At 51.3% G+C, this 13,411-nt stretch overlaps 1 protein-coding gene across 3 annotated transcripts; it reads left to right on the top strand.

Moving 5' to 3' along the window:
• The first annotated feature begins 347 nt into the window (after positions 1–347).
• On the top strand, positions 348–13,326 carry LOC119710614 (ribonuclease 3-like). Of its 3 annotated transcripts, none has more exons than XM_038159898.1 (2): positions 348–665; positions 5,926–13,326. In XM_038159898.1, exon 2 carries the CDS (start codon positions 9,863–9,865, stop codon positions 10,796–10,798), a length of 936 nt encoding a protein of 311 aa, XP_038015826.1. In that variant the 5' UTR covers positions 348–665; positions 5,926–9,862; the 3' UTR covers positions 10,799–13,326. The 3 variants fall into 2 exon arrangements, with proteins under 3 accessions (XP_038015827.1, XP_038015826.1, XP_038015828.1); XM_038159899.1 differs by having other exon boundaries at positions 7,954–13,326.
• The last annotated feature ends 85 nt before the right edge of the window (positions 13,327–13,411 follow it).

Raw genomic sequence — 13,411 nt, 5'->3', positions numbered from 1 at the left:
TGGCTGGGATCATCTGCGGGCCGAGATCATCTCCCGGCTGGGATCATCTGCGGGCCGGGATCATCTCCCGGCTGGGATCATCTGCGGGCCGGGATCATCTCCCGGCTGGGATCATCTGCGGGCCGGGATCATCTGCGGGCCGGGATCATCTCCTGGCTGGGATCATCTCTCGGCTGGGATCATCTGCGGGCTGGGATCATCTCTCGGCTGGGATCATCTCCTGGCTGGGATCATCTCTCGGCTGGGATCATCTCCTGGCCAGGATCATCTCCCGGCTGGGATCATCTCCTGGCTGGGATCATCTGCGGGCCGGGATCATCTGCGGGCCGGGATCATCTCCTGGCTGGGATCATCTCTCGGCTGGGATCATCTCCTGGCCGGGATCATCTCCCGGCTGGGATCATCTCCTGGCTGGGATCATCTGCGGGCCGGGATCATCTCCTGTTGCCACCACGGGGCCTCCTCACACCCTTAATGCGCTGTGACTTCCGCGGCTCCGGCGGCGGCTCTGCCACAATCCCGGGATTAATGCCACCGATCCAGTCCCCGACCTGTCACGGAGCCTTAAAATCAGCCAGGGACGGCTCGGGGACATGGTGGCACCCGCGAAGGGCGGGAAGAATTCATGGAAGCGACAGCGCGGGAGCAGATCCCGGGGGAATGAGGTGAGTGGGGTGGGGAGCATGCAGCAGATCCGTTGGAAAAGGGGAAAGGTGGGAAAGGCTCGATGCTGATTAATTAATTAATTAAGAGAAGAACAAGGGGTTTGGTGTTGCTGTGGTTCAGCATGTCCTCGTCTCCAGCCTTTGCTTCCCATTAGGAAAATTCCCATGGTTTTTGTGGGATTATGAGCGTTGTATGCAACAAAATTCCCCCAACAAATCCCAAAAAAAAGGGAGAAAAGACCCAGCACATGATGGGGTGGGACCAGCCCTTATCCAGGGATTATTCCCAAAAAACTCAACATTTTATCCCAAATCTTCCCTTTCCCCAAAACCATCTAAACCCAGGAAAAACCATGAAAATCCCCCTTGGAAGAGGAGGAAAATGGCCTCAAACGAGGCTTTACTTCTACTGAAGAGCTTCCCAAGCTCACTGGAATTTATTTTTCCTGTTTTCCCAGCAAATACAACCAGGAATGGCACAAAGCCCATCCCAATCCCAGTTTGGGACACAGGAAAGGAACGAAACCTATCCCAGTCCCAGTTTGGGATGACACTAAACCCATCCCAATCCCAGTTTGGAACATGGGGATGGCACAAAACCCATCCCGGCCAGGAAAATTCCCAGGATGTTGTCCAGGAAGTGTCATGGATGATCTCAGGCTGGGATGGAGCCTGCATCACATTCCAGGAGCATCCCATGGGATAATTGGCTCCTCCTGATTCTTCTATCCCATTATTTGGTTTATTTCCAAATTATTTTCCCCTTTTTCCCCTTCCCATAAACAAAATCTGAGGCTGAGCAGGAGAGGGAGACATCCAAGGTCATCCCGGAGCTTTTCCAAAGGCTGAACACGGAATCGATGCTCTGGGACCTGGAGCATCCCAAACAGGGTCATTCCCGGTGGGAATCCACCAGGAGCCACTGATCCATGCTCAGCGATCCACTCCGGTTCTGGAAAGGGATTTTTAAGGCTAAAACCAAAATATTCTTCCTCACTCCAAGCATCAAATTCGGAAGTTTTGTGGCTCATTCCATGGGGTAAAATCCCACTTATAGAGCTCCAGATCCAATTTTTCCATCCCCATGGACAGAGGGCCAAGGAGTGGTGTCCAGCCCTGGGGGCCAACTGCTCCATCCCATGAATTCATTATTCCCTCTGAAAAATTCCTTACTCCTTGCCAAAATTCCTTTTTCCTTTGCAGAATTCATCATTCCCTCAGCAAGAATTCCTTACTCCCTCAGCAAGAATTCCTTATTCCCTGCATAAAATTCATTTTCCCTCCACAAAAATTTCTTTTCCCCTTGTAAAATTCCCTATTCCCTCTGCGAAATCCCTTATTCCCTCCAAAAAAATTCCTTATTGCCTCTGGAAAATTCCTTTTTCCTTTACAAAATTCCTTCTTCCCTCTGCAAACCCCCAGGATAACCGCATGGAGGGGTCCGGCGCTAAAACAATTCCCGTATTTTCCCAAATTTGATGGTTTTGAAGGCCTTTTCCAAGCTTGGTGGCTCCAGCAGGGAGCAATTCCCAATTCCCAGTTCCCAGTAATTCCCAGTTCCCAGCGCCTGGCACATGTGGAATTGCAGATAAGGACGCTTCCCTATTCCCAAGGCTCCTCAGCTGCGCTTTTCCCGCTGATAACGGGAACAGAGAAATTTAATTTAACGGAACCACTCCTGATCCCTGCGTTTATTCCCTGCCAGTGCCTGGAAACACCTGGAATGAGCAATTCCATGGGGGAGAGAGGGGGGAAAAAAAGATGGAAAATAAGGGAGGATCTCGAGTTGATGGTTGAAACAAGAGATGCTCCAGGTCAAGGAAAATTAGGAATTTCTGGACAGAAATTGGCTCCGCCTGGATCTAAATTTCCCTGTGCTGATCCAGCAGCCAGAAGGGAACACGACATTCCCAGAAAATCCAAGAGGATGGAGGAGGGAAAAGCACAGAGGGGATATATGGGATGGGAACGGGGCTGGAAGCGATTCCAATGCCTTCTCATGGTACCTCTCAGGGGTTGGTGGAAGAATGGGAAATGAGGAAAAATACGGGAAAATTCCATTCTGGGATGTGGGTTTGTGGACTGAGTGGGAAAATGTTTTGGGAACAAGAGGGAGGAGGATTCCCAAAGTAACAAACCTCCATCTATCCCAGAGAATCCACGATTTCCCTGCAGAGACAGGATTTGGGGCGGTGAAATTCCAGTCTTGGAAGTGGGAAGCTCAAGGATTCTCATCCCGTTCCCTGTTGGCTTTGGAAAATTGGAGCCAAGGCCAAGTTGGGACACGCTGGAATGCGGGGGAAAGGACAGGGCCAAAACTGATGATTATCCTTCAAAAAACGGGGATATATCCCAAAATATCCCAAAACCCAGGCTGGAATGGGAGAGCAGGGAAGGACAATGCCAAAACTGATGATTATCCTTCAAAACACGGGGATTTATCCCAAAATATCCCAAAATATCCCAAAATATCCCAAGACCTGGAGTTATGTGGATGCAATCCCAGCTTGCCCAGTTCCTCCTGCTGTTCCATGCACTGACTCCGCTGGTTTTTTGGGAAAAAGGAGCCAGGTTTCCCTCCAACCCCAAGGGAGCCCTAACGCCTCCATTATCCAGCTCCCAAATCCCTCAAACGATCCCATTAATTGCTCTTCCCTCCCTTTTCACCGGAGCTTTTCCGCTCCGAGTTCATCCCATTATGGCTCCCAGCTCATCCCATTATGTCACTTCCCATTTTCCTCCCGGTCCATTAAAAGCTGGAATCAGGCTTTTAGTCCTGGTTCCAAATGGAACAGCTCCATCGATTCCCTGGAATGTTCTGCCCCTAAAAGGTTCCCGAACGTGCCAGGAATGCGGCGTTTTCCTCCTTTCCAGCCCCACCCGAGCCTTATTCCCTATTCCTTGTACAAAATTCCTTTTTTTCCTTTACAAAATTCCTTATTCCTTTGCAAAATTATTTATTCCTGCTGCAGGATTCCCTATTCCCTCCTCAAAATCCTTTATTCCCTCTGCAAACCCCCAGGAAAACCCCAATGAGGGGGTCCAAAATTCCTTATTCCCGCCACAAAAAATTCCTTTTTCCTTTTGCAAATTTCCTTTTTCCTTTCCAAAACTCCTTTTTCCTTTGCAGAATTCCTTATTCCCTCCATAGAATTCCTTACTCCCTCAGGAAGAATTCCTTGTTCCCTTAGAAAAATCCCTTATTCCCTCCACAAAAATTTCGTTTTCCCTTGTAAAATTCCCTATTCCCTCTGCAAAATCCTTATTTCCTCCATAAAAATCCTTATTGCCTCTGCAAACCCCCAGGATAACCCCGTGGAGGGGTTCCAGCACTCCGAGAATTCCCAGCTTTTTCCAAACTTGATGGTTTTGGAGGCCGTTTCCAAGCTTGGTGGCTCCAGCAGGGAGAAATTCCCAATTCCCAATCCTAAAGAGTTCCCAAACGTGCCAGGACTGCGGTGTTTTCCGCCTTTCCTGCTCCATCCAAGCTGGAATTTCAATCAGTGCCAAATTCCACGGAATTTTTGTTCCCTTTGCTCAGGAAAAGCTCAGCTGGGCCTCTCCCACCTTTGGGGTTTCCACCACAGTGGGAAAAAACGAAGGAAAAAAGGCAGATTTTTTGTTTTGTCCCCCAGAATTCCCAAATTCCGGGTGTTTTGCAGCCGTTGTTGGTGCAATGCAGCACAAGGGACACAGAGCAATTCCTGCTTCCCAAATTAATGCCCTAATTCCAGGCCCTGCTAATTGAAGTCCTTCCCTGGCCAGAGGACGGAGGAAATGGAGCAGATCCCGAAATCCAGGACGCTGCTGGCACCGGGGCGGCCCCAGAAAGGAGGCTGGGACGTCAAAGGTGCCCTCAGGGAGGCGTCCCCCATTCCAGAGGCTTGGAAAAGCTCCAGGGCAGGCTGGGAGTTATGGAGCAGCTCAAGGAGAGAATGAAATCCCAGTGTGGAGGACGAGGAGGGCAGGAAACCCATCCCAATCCCAGCCTGGAAAACAGGGATACAACAATTCCCAATCCCAGTCCCAGTGTGGATGATGGGGAGGGCGCAAATCCCATCCCAATCCCAGTTTGGATCACAGGGACGGCACAAATCCCATCCCAATCCCAGTCTGGATCACAGGGATGGCACATATCCCATCCCAATTCCAGTTTGGATCACAGGGATGACACAATCCCATCCCAATCCCAATTTGGGACACTGGGATGGCACAAATCCCATCCCAATCCCAGTCTGGATCACAGGAACAGCACAAATCCCATCCCAATCCCAGTCTGGATCACAGGAACAGCACAAATCCCATCCCAATCCCAGTTTGGATCACAGGGACGGCACAAATCCCATCCCAATCCCAGTCTGGGACACTGGGACGGCACAAATCCCATCCCAATCCCAGTTTGGGACACTGGGACGGCACAAATCCCATCCCAGGCAGGAAAAGTCAAAAAAAGAGAGAAATTGTGAAAAAATAAAGGGAAATTGCAAAAATAAAGGGGAATTTTGAGGGGGGGAAGGAATAGAAAGGGGCGGGGGAAATTAGGGAGGGGGAAAAACGGGGAATTCCATAAATGATGGGGAAATTTTTTTAAAAAAGGGGAAAAAGGGGGAAAATTGGGAAGACATAAAGTGAAATTTTAAAAAAAATTGGAAATTTTTAAAAATAAGGGGAAAAGGGGGGCATTGGGGAAATAAAGGAAAGTTCCACAAATAATGGGGAAATTAAAAAAAATTAGGGAGAAAGGGAGCAAATGGGAAAAAATAAAGGGAAATTACATAAATAATGGGAAATTTGAAAAAATAGGGAAAAAAGGGGGGAAATCACAGAAAAAATAAAGGGGAATTCCAAAAATAATGGGGAAGCTGCAAAATTTAAGAAAAAAAACTTAAAAATTTAAATGGAAACTGCCCAAAGCAGCTGCTTCCTGCAGGAAAAATCCTCTTTTTTGGATCCTTGGGGAAGGATTTGCGGCTCCTGCTGAAGTCAAAGCTGGGCTTAAACCCAGCCTAGGCTGAGCTTCACTCCCTGTCCCCAGTTCCCGCTGCCAAACTCTTCTCCTTTGTTTTCACTGGAAAAGGTTTGAGTTGAAAGGGTTTGGGGGCAGCTCCAAACCTGAGCATCCTAAAATCCTCTGGATTATAAAAATCTCCAGGTGATGAAAACTTCGGCATCCCAGAAACCTCCTGGGATGAAGAAATGCGGGAAAACACAGAATTCCCAGGGGATAAATGGATTTTTCTCATTTCCCCTCCTCTTGCAGGGCAGAATTTAAAGGAAGGGGCTCAGCAGAGCCTGGAATTAAAAGAAGGGGCTCAGCAGAGCCTGGATCTTCCTGGACACATCCAGAGGGAATTTTTTCCCATGTTTCCCAGACTGGCTCTGACTCCTGGGTGCAGAAGGGAGGAAAACAGGAACAAATCGGTCGCGGTGTAAAACAAGGAGTGGGATTTCCTCCCACGGCTCTTGCCTCCTCCCCGCGCGGCTCCAAAATCCCGGATCCATCCCAAATCCAGGCGTTTATTCCTTATTAATCACCGTGGAGATGTTTAAGTGCTTCTCTGGCTGGGATTCAGTGGGAATTTTTAGCTTCTGTGGGGCTTTTGGGAATCTGCAGGAGGGGTTTTTTATCCTTGGATGAGGAACAGGAACATCGAGGATGGGGGAAATCCAGGGAGGATCTCAAGGGAGTCCTGGAGAAGGACAGTCCTTGGAATGAGGAAATCCAGGGCAGGAATATTTGAATTATACATCGAGATTTAAATATGGATGGGAATAAACCCAGCGGGAAATGGGAGGGGAAGGAAAGAGGGATAAAACCAAAAATTTTTAGGGATGGGAGACCCCCCCAGGTACCTAACACTTCCCAAAATTCCTTCTTTTATCCCAGTCCGTTGGGATTTTAGCTCCATCTTGGAGCCTTCACAAAAGAGGAATTCCTTTTTTGCCATTATTTTCTCATTTTCCTTTTTCCCATTATTTGCAGCTTTTCCTTTTCTCCCTTTCCCCATAAGGTCCCGATTCCCAAATTTTCCCAGAAAAGGCGGGGGAAGGCCCAGGAGCTGTTCCCAAATGAAGGGACAACACGGAGTGGAAAATCTCACCATTCCCTCTTTTGTTCCTCCCACAAAAGGGTTAATCCAGCTAAGAAAGCGAGAGGGGAATAAAAACCCACTCGAGCCATTCCATCCCATCCCTCCCGGCCGATAAATGCGGGAAAATTACCCGGAGCAGCTCCATGACCCCGAGTTATTTCCAGGCAATTTCGGGGGATAACGGTGATTTACGGACAAGAACAAGGAAGGGCAAACGATCCTGGATCCTGGATCTTGGATCTTGGCTCCTGGATCCAGGATCTTGGATCCTGGCAGGACACGAAGGAGCTGCCGGGCCCGGAGCTGAGCCGCTCCTTCCACAGGGAATTCCGAACCTCTGGAATTATTCCCTCTATTTAGAAACCTGGTGGAAAAACCGAGGCTGGGCCGTGGAAGGGGGAATGGCCGGAATTTGGGGGGTTTGCAGCGCTGGGAATGTGTTCCCATGGATTGATGCTCTGCTCGGCATTCCCTGAGTGTTCCATGGCCTCCGTTCCAGACCCAATTCCCACTTTCCATAAAAATCAGCATTTATTTCAAATCCCTTTTCCAGGAGAATTGAAGATATCAGGATTGGGTTTTTTTTCCCACGGAAAACCCCACTGTATCCAAGTCCAAGGGAATGGGATGGGGAATATGGGAAGCCAAGAAACACCTGGAATTTTGGAGCACGGCCCCCTCCCCACTCCTGCTCCCTCCAAGCCCCCCACAGGGCCTCTCCTTTGGACGCTGGAATTCCCTCATCTCCCTATCCGAAGAATAATTTAATTAACTTGGAGAAACGTAATTAATTTTAATTGTGGGCGATAATTCATTGTTTCATGGGATATTAATAATTATATTTGGGAAATCCAAGTGCCTGGGAAGTGCCCTGGAACGTCCTAATTAACGGCTCGGATGGGAAGCGTTTAATTGAAAACGTTGGGAAATTGGTTCTGCTCCCTGGGGCCGGAATCCGTGACCCGAGGACATGCTGAAGGAGGAAGGGAGGCAGATTGGGATTCTCCCGCTGCTTCCCAAATCCCAAATCCACCTGGGCTGGGTAATGACACGCCTGGATATTCATTTTTCCCCGGGATTTTTGGCTCCCAGCCCGCTGCCCCCGGGGAATTTTGCAGGTGGGAAATGCTCTTTTTCCGTGTTTTCCGCTGTTCTCGTAACCGTCTCAAGTACCTGAATATCCCATTTCCATCAAGGAATTACAGGCTCGGAATCTCCAGCAGCCTCAGAAAGCCAGGAAAGGACCCCCCGTGGAAGTGTTTGCATTCCTGGAGTGGGATCAGCCCCGGGAAGGATTTGTCCTCTAATTGCTCCATCTGTGCCTCAGGAAGACACAACCCCAGCCCAGCCTTGGCTCTGGATTTCCCGTTTCTCCTTCATTTTTCACCTGCCTGGGAGGAAAACTCGGCAATTTCAGGTCCTGATGTTCCTCTGATCCAGGACTGGGATGCTCAGACCCCCCAGATCCTGATGTCCTTTAATCCAGGACTTGGACACGGGGACAACTCCAGGTCCCAGTATTCCCCCATGCCAGGACTGGGAGGCTCGGAGCCCCCTGATCCAATGTCCCCCCTAAATCCCACTGTCCCCACAATCCAGGACTTGGATGTTTGGACAACACAAATCCCAGAATCCCCCCTCAGGCTGGGATTTTGATGCTTGGAGACTCCTGATCCAACGTTCCCCTAAATCCCAGTGTTCCCTCAAATCCCAACGTTCCCGCAAATCTCAATGTCCCCCCAGTCCAGGACTTGGACATTCAGATCCCTCAATCCCGATGTTCTGCCCCATTCCAGGACAAGGATGCTCAGATTCCCATGTCCCAGTGTCCCCCCTAAATCCGAATGTCCCCACAATTCAGGACCTGGATTTTTGGACAACCCAGATCCCAGGCCGGGATTTTGATGCTCAGAATCCCCCCCAGGTCCCAATGTTCCCACAAATCCCAATGTCCCCCTAAATCCCAGTGTCCCTCCATCCCAGGACATGGATGCTCAGACCTGAATGTCTGAATTTTGGTGGCTCCACCTGCTGGAAGAGGCTCATGGACACCTCCCAAATCCTCATCCCTAAGGAGGAGGGGTGGGAATGGTCCAAATCCATGGAATACTGCAGGGATGGGGTTAAGGAAGGAGGAAGATCCTTTAAAATCCGGTGCCTCTGAAATAACGAGGGGGATTTTTTTCCTCAGGGAATGGGAGGAAACTGGGAGCAGCTGGACACTGAAGGGACTCGAGCCTTGTCCTCAAGCTCCTTGAGGAATTCCAATGTCCGTGGTGGGGATTGATGGATCCACCGCCATCCGGATGGGCTGAGTGATGCAGAACCAACCAGTGGCTCCCAACCCTTGGGAATTCATCAAGGAAATCTGGGAATTGCTCCATAAACTCTTGGAGCCTGCAATAAAAAAATTAAACACTGACGGCTCTGCTGTGTAAACACAGCCAAGGAAACTGGGATTGGGAATGGGGAGGGGCAAATGATCCCACAACGCTTCTGTTTCCCTGAATTTTCCCAGAAAACAGCACCAAGAAACCCAGGAAAGGAGCGACGCCTTCCAGCCACATTCCAGACTCATCCAAGGACCAGTGGCTCTGTCTCCCGCAGGAGAAGGGCGAGAGGGGTTTATTTTAAATCCCTTTCCTGCCCTAATCCATGTGACGCTAATCAGGGATCCGGCCCCTCGGGAATCAATGATTAATGGAGTTAAATTTAGCGGGAGCTTGCCGGAGTAAAATTAGGCGCCATGCATAAAACATCACAGCTCCTCGTTAGCATGCCTAATTACGCTAATGGGGGGCGCTCACGCGGGCCTGGAATTAGGGATGGACCTCCCGACCTCCTCCCAGCTGCCCAAATCCGTGGTGGAGCTGGGAAAGAGCCCGGCCTGGAGCCTTAATGAGAAGGTAATTAGCACACAATTAACGCTCAGGGGTGGGGCTGAAGGACATCCCAGAGGTCCAAGGTGTCCTGGGGATGGGTTTGTCCCACCCCAGGGGCCTGGGGGGCTGAGGGTCCCCATGGTCCCACATTCCAAGGGTTGGGAGAGGGGTTGGTGCAGCACGCGGCCCCTTACCGCAGTGGGGCGTTGGGATCGACATCGTGATGGGTTTCCTCCACGGTGGGCTTGCCATGGGCTCAGGCACCTTGATGGCCGGGTGTCTGGCCATGGATCCACCATTCCCAAGGACTGGGATGAGGGTTTATTGCGGCACATGGCTCCTTATCCCACGGGATACTTGGGATCAGCATCACTATGGGTTTGCCAGGGGGTCATCATCATTATGGGTTGGCTTTGGCCAGTGGTACGGCCATGATTCCAACATCTCCTTCCACCATGGCTGTAATTCCAACATCCCCTTCCAGAGTGGCTATCAGTCCAACATCCGTCATTCCACCATGGCCGTGATTCCAACATCTCCTTCCACCATGGCTGTAATTCCAACATCCATGGCTCCAACATCCCGTTCTACTGTGTCCATCATTCCAACACGGCCATCTTTCCAACATCTGTCATTCCAACATCCATCATTCCAGCATGGCCCCCATTCCAGCATGGCCACCATCCAAACATCCACCATTCCACCACGGCCATCATTCCAACACCCATCATTCCAACATCCCCTTCCACCGCGGCCATCGTTCCAACATCCACCATTCCAACATCCCCTTCCAGTGTGGCCATCATTCCAACATCCACCATTCCACCACGGCCATCATTCCAACATCCACCATTCCAACATCCCCTTCCAGTGTGGCCACCATTCCAACATCCACCATTCCAACATCCCCTTCAGTGTGGCCATCATTCCAACACCCATCATTCCAACATCCCCTCCAGTGTGGCCATCATTCCAACATCCACCATTCCACCACAGCCATCATTCCAACATCCACCATTCCAACATCCCCTTCCAGCGCCACCATCGCTGTTTCCTCAGCCCAGCTTCCCAAAATCCCTGGAATTCCGCAGTTCCTGGCCTTGCTGCTTCCCCATCATCTCCCAGCCTCCTGGTCACTCACCAGCCCCAAGGGAAGTGATTCCAGAGCCCAAATCCGGTGGGAGAAGGAGGGGGAAGGCGAAGCCGTCAGCGTTTCTGAGCGGTTCCTCCAAACCCGGCGCAGGGAACACAAATCCGGCTGTAATTAATCCCATTATCTTGGGAAGAGGGAGCCGCGGCGCGCTGAGAGGGCTGTCAAAAACCAGGAATCTGGCTGGGATAAGCCTCTGGGGGAGTTTAAGCTTGGACAGGCACCATCTCTAAGCTGGTTTGGGGGGAGATGGGAGTGACAGGGAAATAAAGACGGAAGGACTCCAGCCTGGAGCAGGAAAATCCAGGAATGATTAATTCACCTCCCTTTTCCTTAAGGAATGAGACAAAAATAACCCAAAAAGACCTCAGCAGCAGCTCTGTTGAATTCCCTGCAAAGGCCAAGCCAGGGGGTGGGAGTGGGATGGAATGTGGGATAGCCAATGGAATGTGGGACGTCCGATGGAATGTGGGACGTCTGACAGAATGCAGGATAGCTGATGGAATATGGGATACCCTATGGAGTATGGGATGTCCGATGGAATGCGGGATGTCCGATGGAATGTGGGATGTCCGCGTGTCTCCCACCCAAGGATCCGCATCCTGCCCCGCAGAGCAGCTCCACATCCAGAAGCTCCTTCAGGAGAGGCATTTTGGGGCAGGAAAGGCTTTTCCAGCAAGCCCGGGGGATGAGGTTGGATTCCAGAGCCAGCGCAGGATCTGGAATGTTCCCAGCTCCCTCAGCTTCTCCCCTTGGCACCCTTTGCTGGCAGAGCCCAACTCCCAGGAAGAGCAGGGAACAATGATCCCTGATTGAGGCAGCTGCCTCGGATCTGGAAACGGAAAACTCTTCCCAGCAGCTCCAGATCTCGGGAACAAAACCCGGAGCATTCCATATCCATCTTTTCCATCCCCAGTTCCCATCAGACCTGGAATGCTCCCTGTCCATCTTTTCCATCCCCAGTTCCCACCAGCACATGGATGGAGCCAGAGAGGAGTTCCCATGGAAGTGCTTCCTTGGGAAGAGCAGCCAGGAGGAAAACCCTTGGAATTTCCTCTGCATCCCAGGAGAGCACGGAGAGCTGGGATGAGTTGGGATGAGTGGGACAGGGACCTCCTCAGCAGGGACTGGAAAACTTGGGAAGGGCAAATCCTGCTTAAGGAAGGGGAAAAACTCATCTGAGGGCAAAATACTCTTGGATTTCTTCCCTGAAATTGACTCTGCTCTCTAGGAACCCACACTGGAAATCCTGGGAAGGTTTTCCAAATGGGATGAGCCCCCACGAGTCTCAGACACTCCGGTTTCCAACCTCGCCTTGTACGGAAGCTACAGAAGTTCTTCCATAGCCCATTCTGGGGGTGAAATATTCCTGGATTTCTCCCCTAGAATTGGCTCTGCTCCCTATTTACCCATGCTGGAAATCCAGGGAAGATTTTCCAAACAGGATGAGCCCCCACGAGTCGCACATTCCAACCCCTCCTTGCATGGAAGGCAGGAAAGCTCTGCCCACCTTGGGGGTGAAATATTCCTGGATCTCTCCCCCAAAATTGGCTCTGCTCTTTATCTACCCACATTGAAATCCTGGGAAGTTTTTCCAAATGGGATGAGCCCTCACGAGTCCCATTTCCAAGCCCTCATCCCATGGAATTCCCAGGAGCCGCTGCCGCCTGCGGAGCTCGTCAATCAGCCCCGAATGCAGCCAACGCTGATTATTTTTAGCCGGGGCTGCTGCGGTGTTTGTGCGCAGGAATCAGACCATGAAATCCCTGGATCCGGAGCATTCCCAGCTCTCCGGCACCCGGAGCAGCTGAGCCGTGCCGGGGTGAGGCATCAAAAGCATCCAAGTGTCACTCAATGCCACCTGATGTCCCCAAGGCGGGCGATGCAGCCGGTGTCGAGCACAGGACCCCGGGGCAGGCAGGAGCGGGGCCTGCCCTGGAATCAACCCCCTGACCCAAATTCCCAGCCTGGAACGGGAAATGTGGGAAAAGCAGCGCTGGCCTCGGACAATCCGGCTCGGTGCCTGGCTCAGAGAGAGTGGGAGCAGCAAATCCGCTTTTCTTTGGGATCGTTTCGGCCCCTGGAGCTGGAGGCCCCGCAGGGGCGGTGGCTGCTCCGTGGATTCCAAGGATGCAGCGAGGGCTGGGACAAGGAGAGGGGAATATCCCTGAGAGGGTTGGGACGAGGATGGAATATCCCTGAGAGGGTTGGCATGAAGATGGAATATCCAGCAGCAGCTCCCATTCCAGGGCTCGGGAATATCCATCCTATCCCTGGGATGCTCCCCATGGAATTCCTGTTACAGGCAGGAATGGATCCAGTCCCGGGATGAGTTCCCAACTCCCTGGGCTGGGATTTTTCCTGTGCCGATGGAGAGGGCGGAAGTAGAGGAATGAGGGACGGATTTTCGCACCATCCCATCCCATTCCCAGTGGGAAAAGAGGAAATTTTGGGGGGTTTTACCTGATTTTTAGGATGTGCAGCTCCAGGGGGGTGTATCAGAATTCCAGAATTCCAGGATGGGTTGGAATGAGCTGGAAGCTCATCGCATTCCATTGGAAACCTGCATTCCCAGGCTGCTCCAAGCCCCATCCTGGAGCATTCCCAGGGAAGGAGAACCCT

The sequence above is a fragment of the Motacilla alba genome, chromosome 21 (genome assembly GCF_015832195.1).
Source record: "Motacilla alba alba isolate MOTALB_02 chromosome 21, Motacilla_alba_V1.0_pri, whole genome shotgun sequence".
Classification (NCBI taxonomy): Eukaryota; Metazoa; Chordata; class Aves; order Passeriformes; family Motacillidae; genus Motacilla; species Motacilla alba.
Note: the sequence above shows the minus strand (reverse complement) of the source record. Positions and strands in the feature narration are given on the sequence as shown.

Coding starts and splice junctions, on each gene's coding strand:
- LOC119710614 (XM_038159899.1), top strand. CDS start 9,863: ATGGGTTTCCTCCACGGTGGGCTTGCCATGGGCTCAGGCACCTTGATG.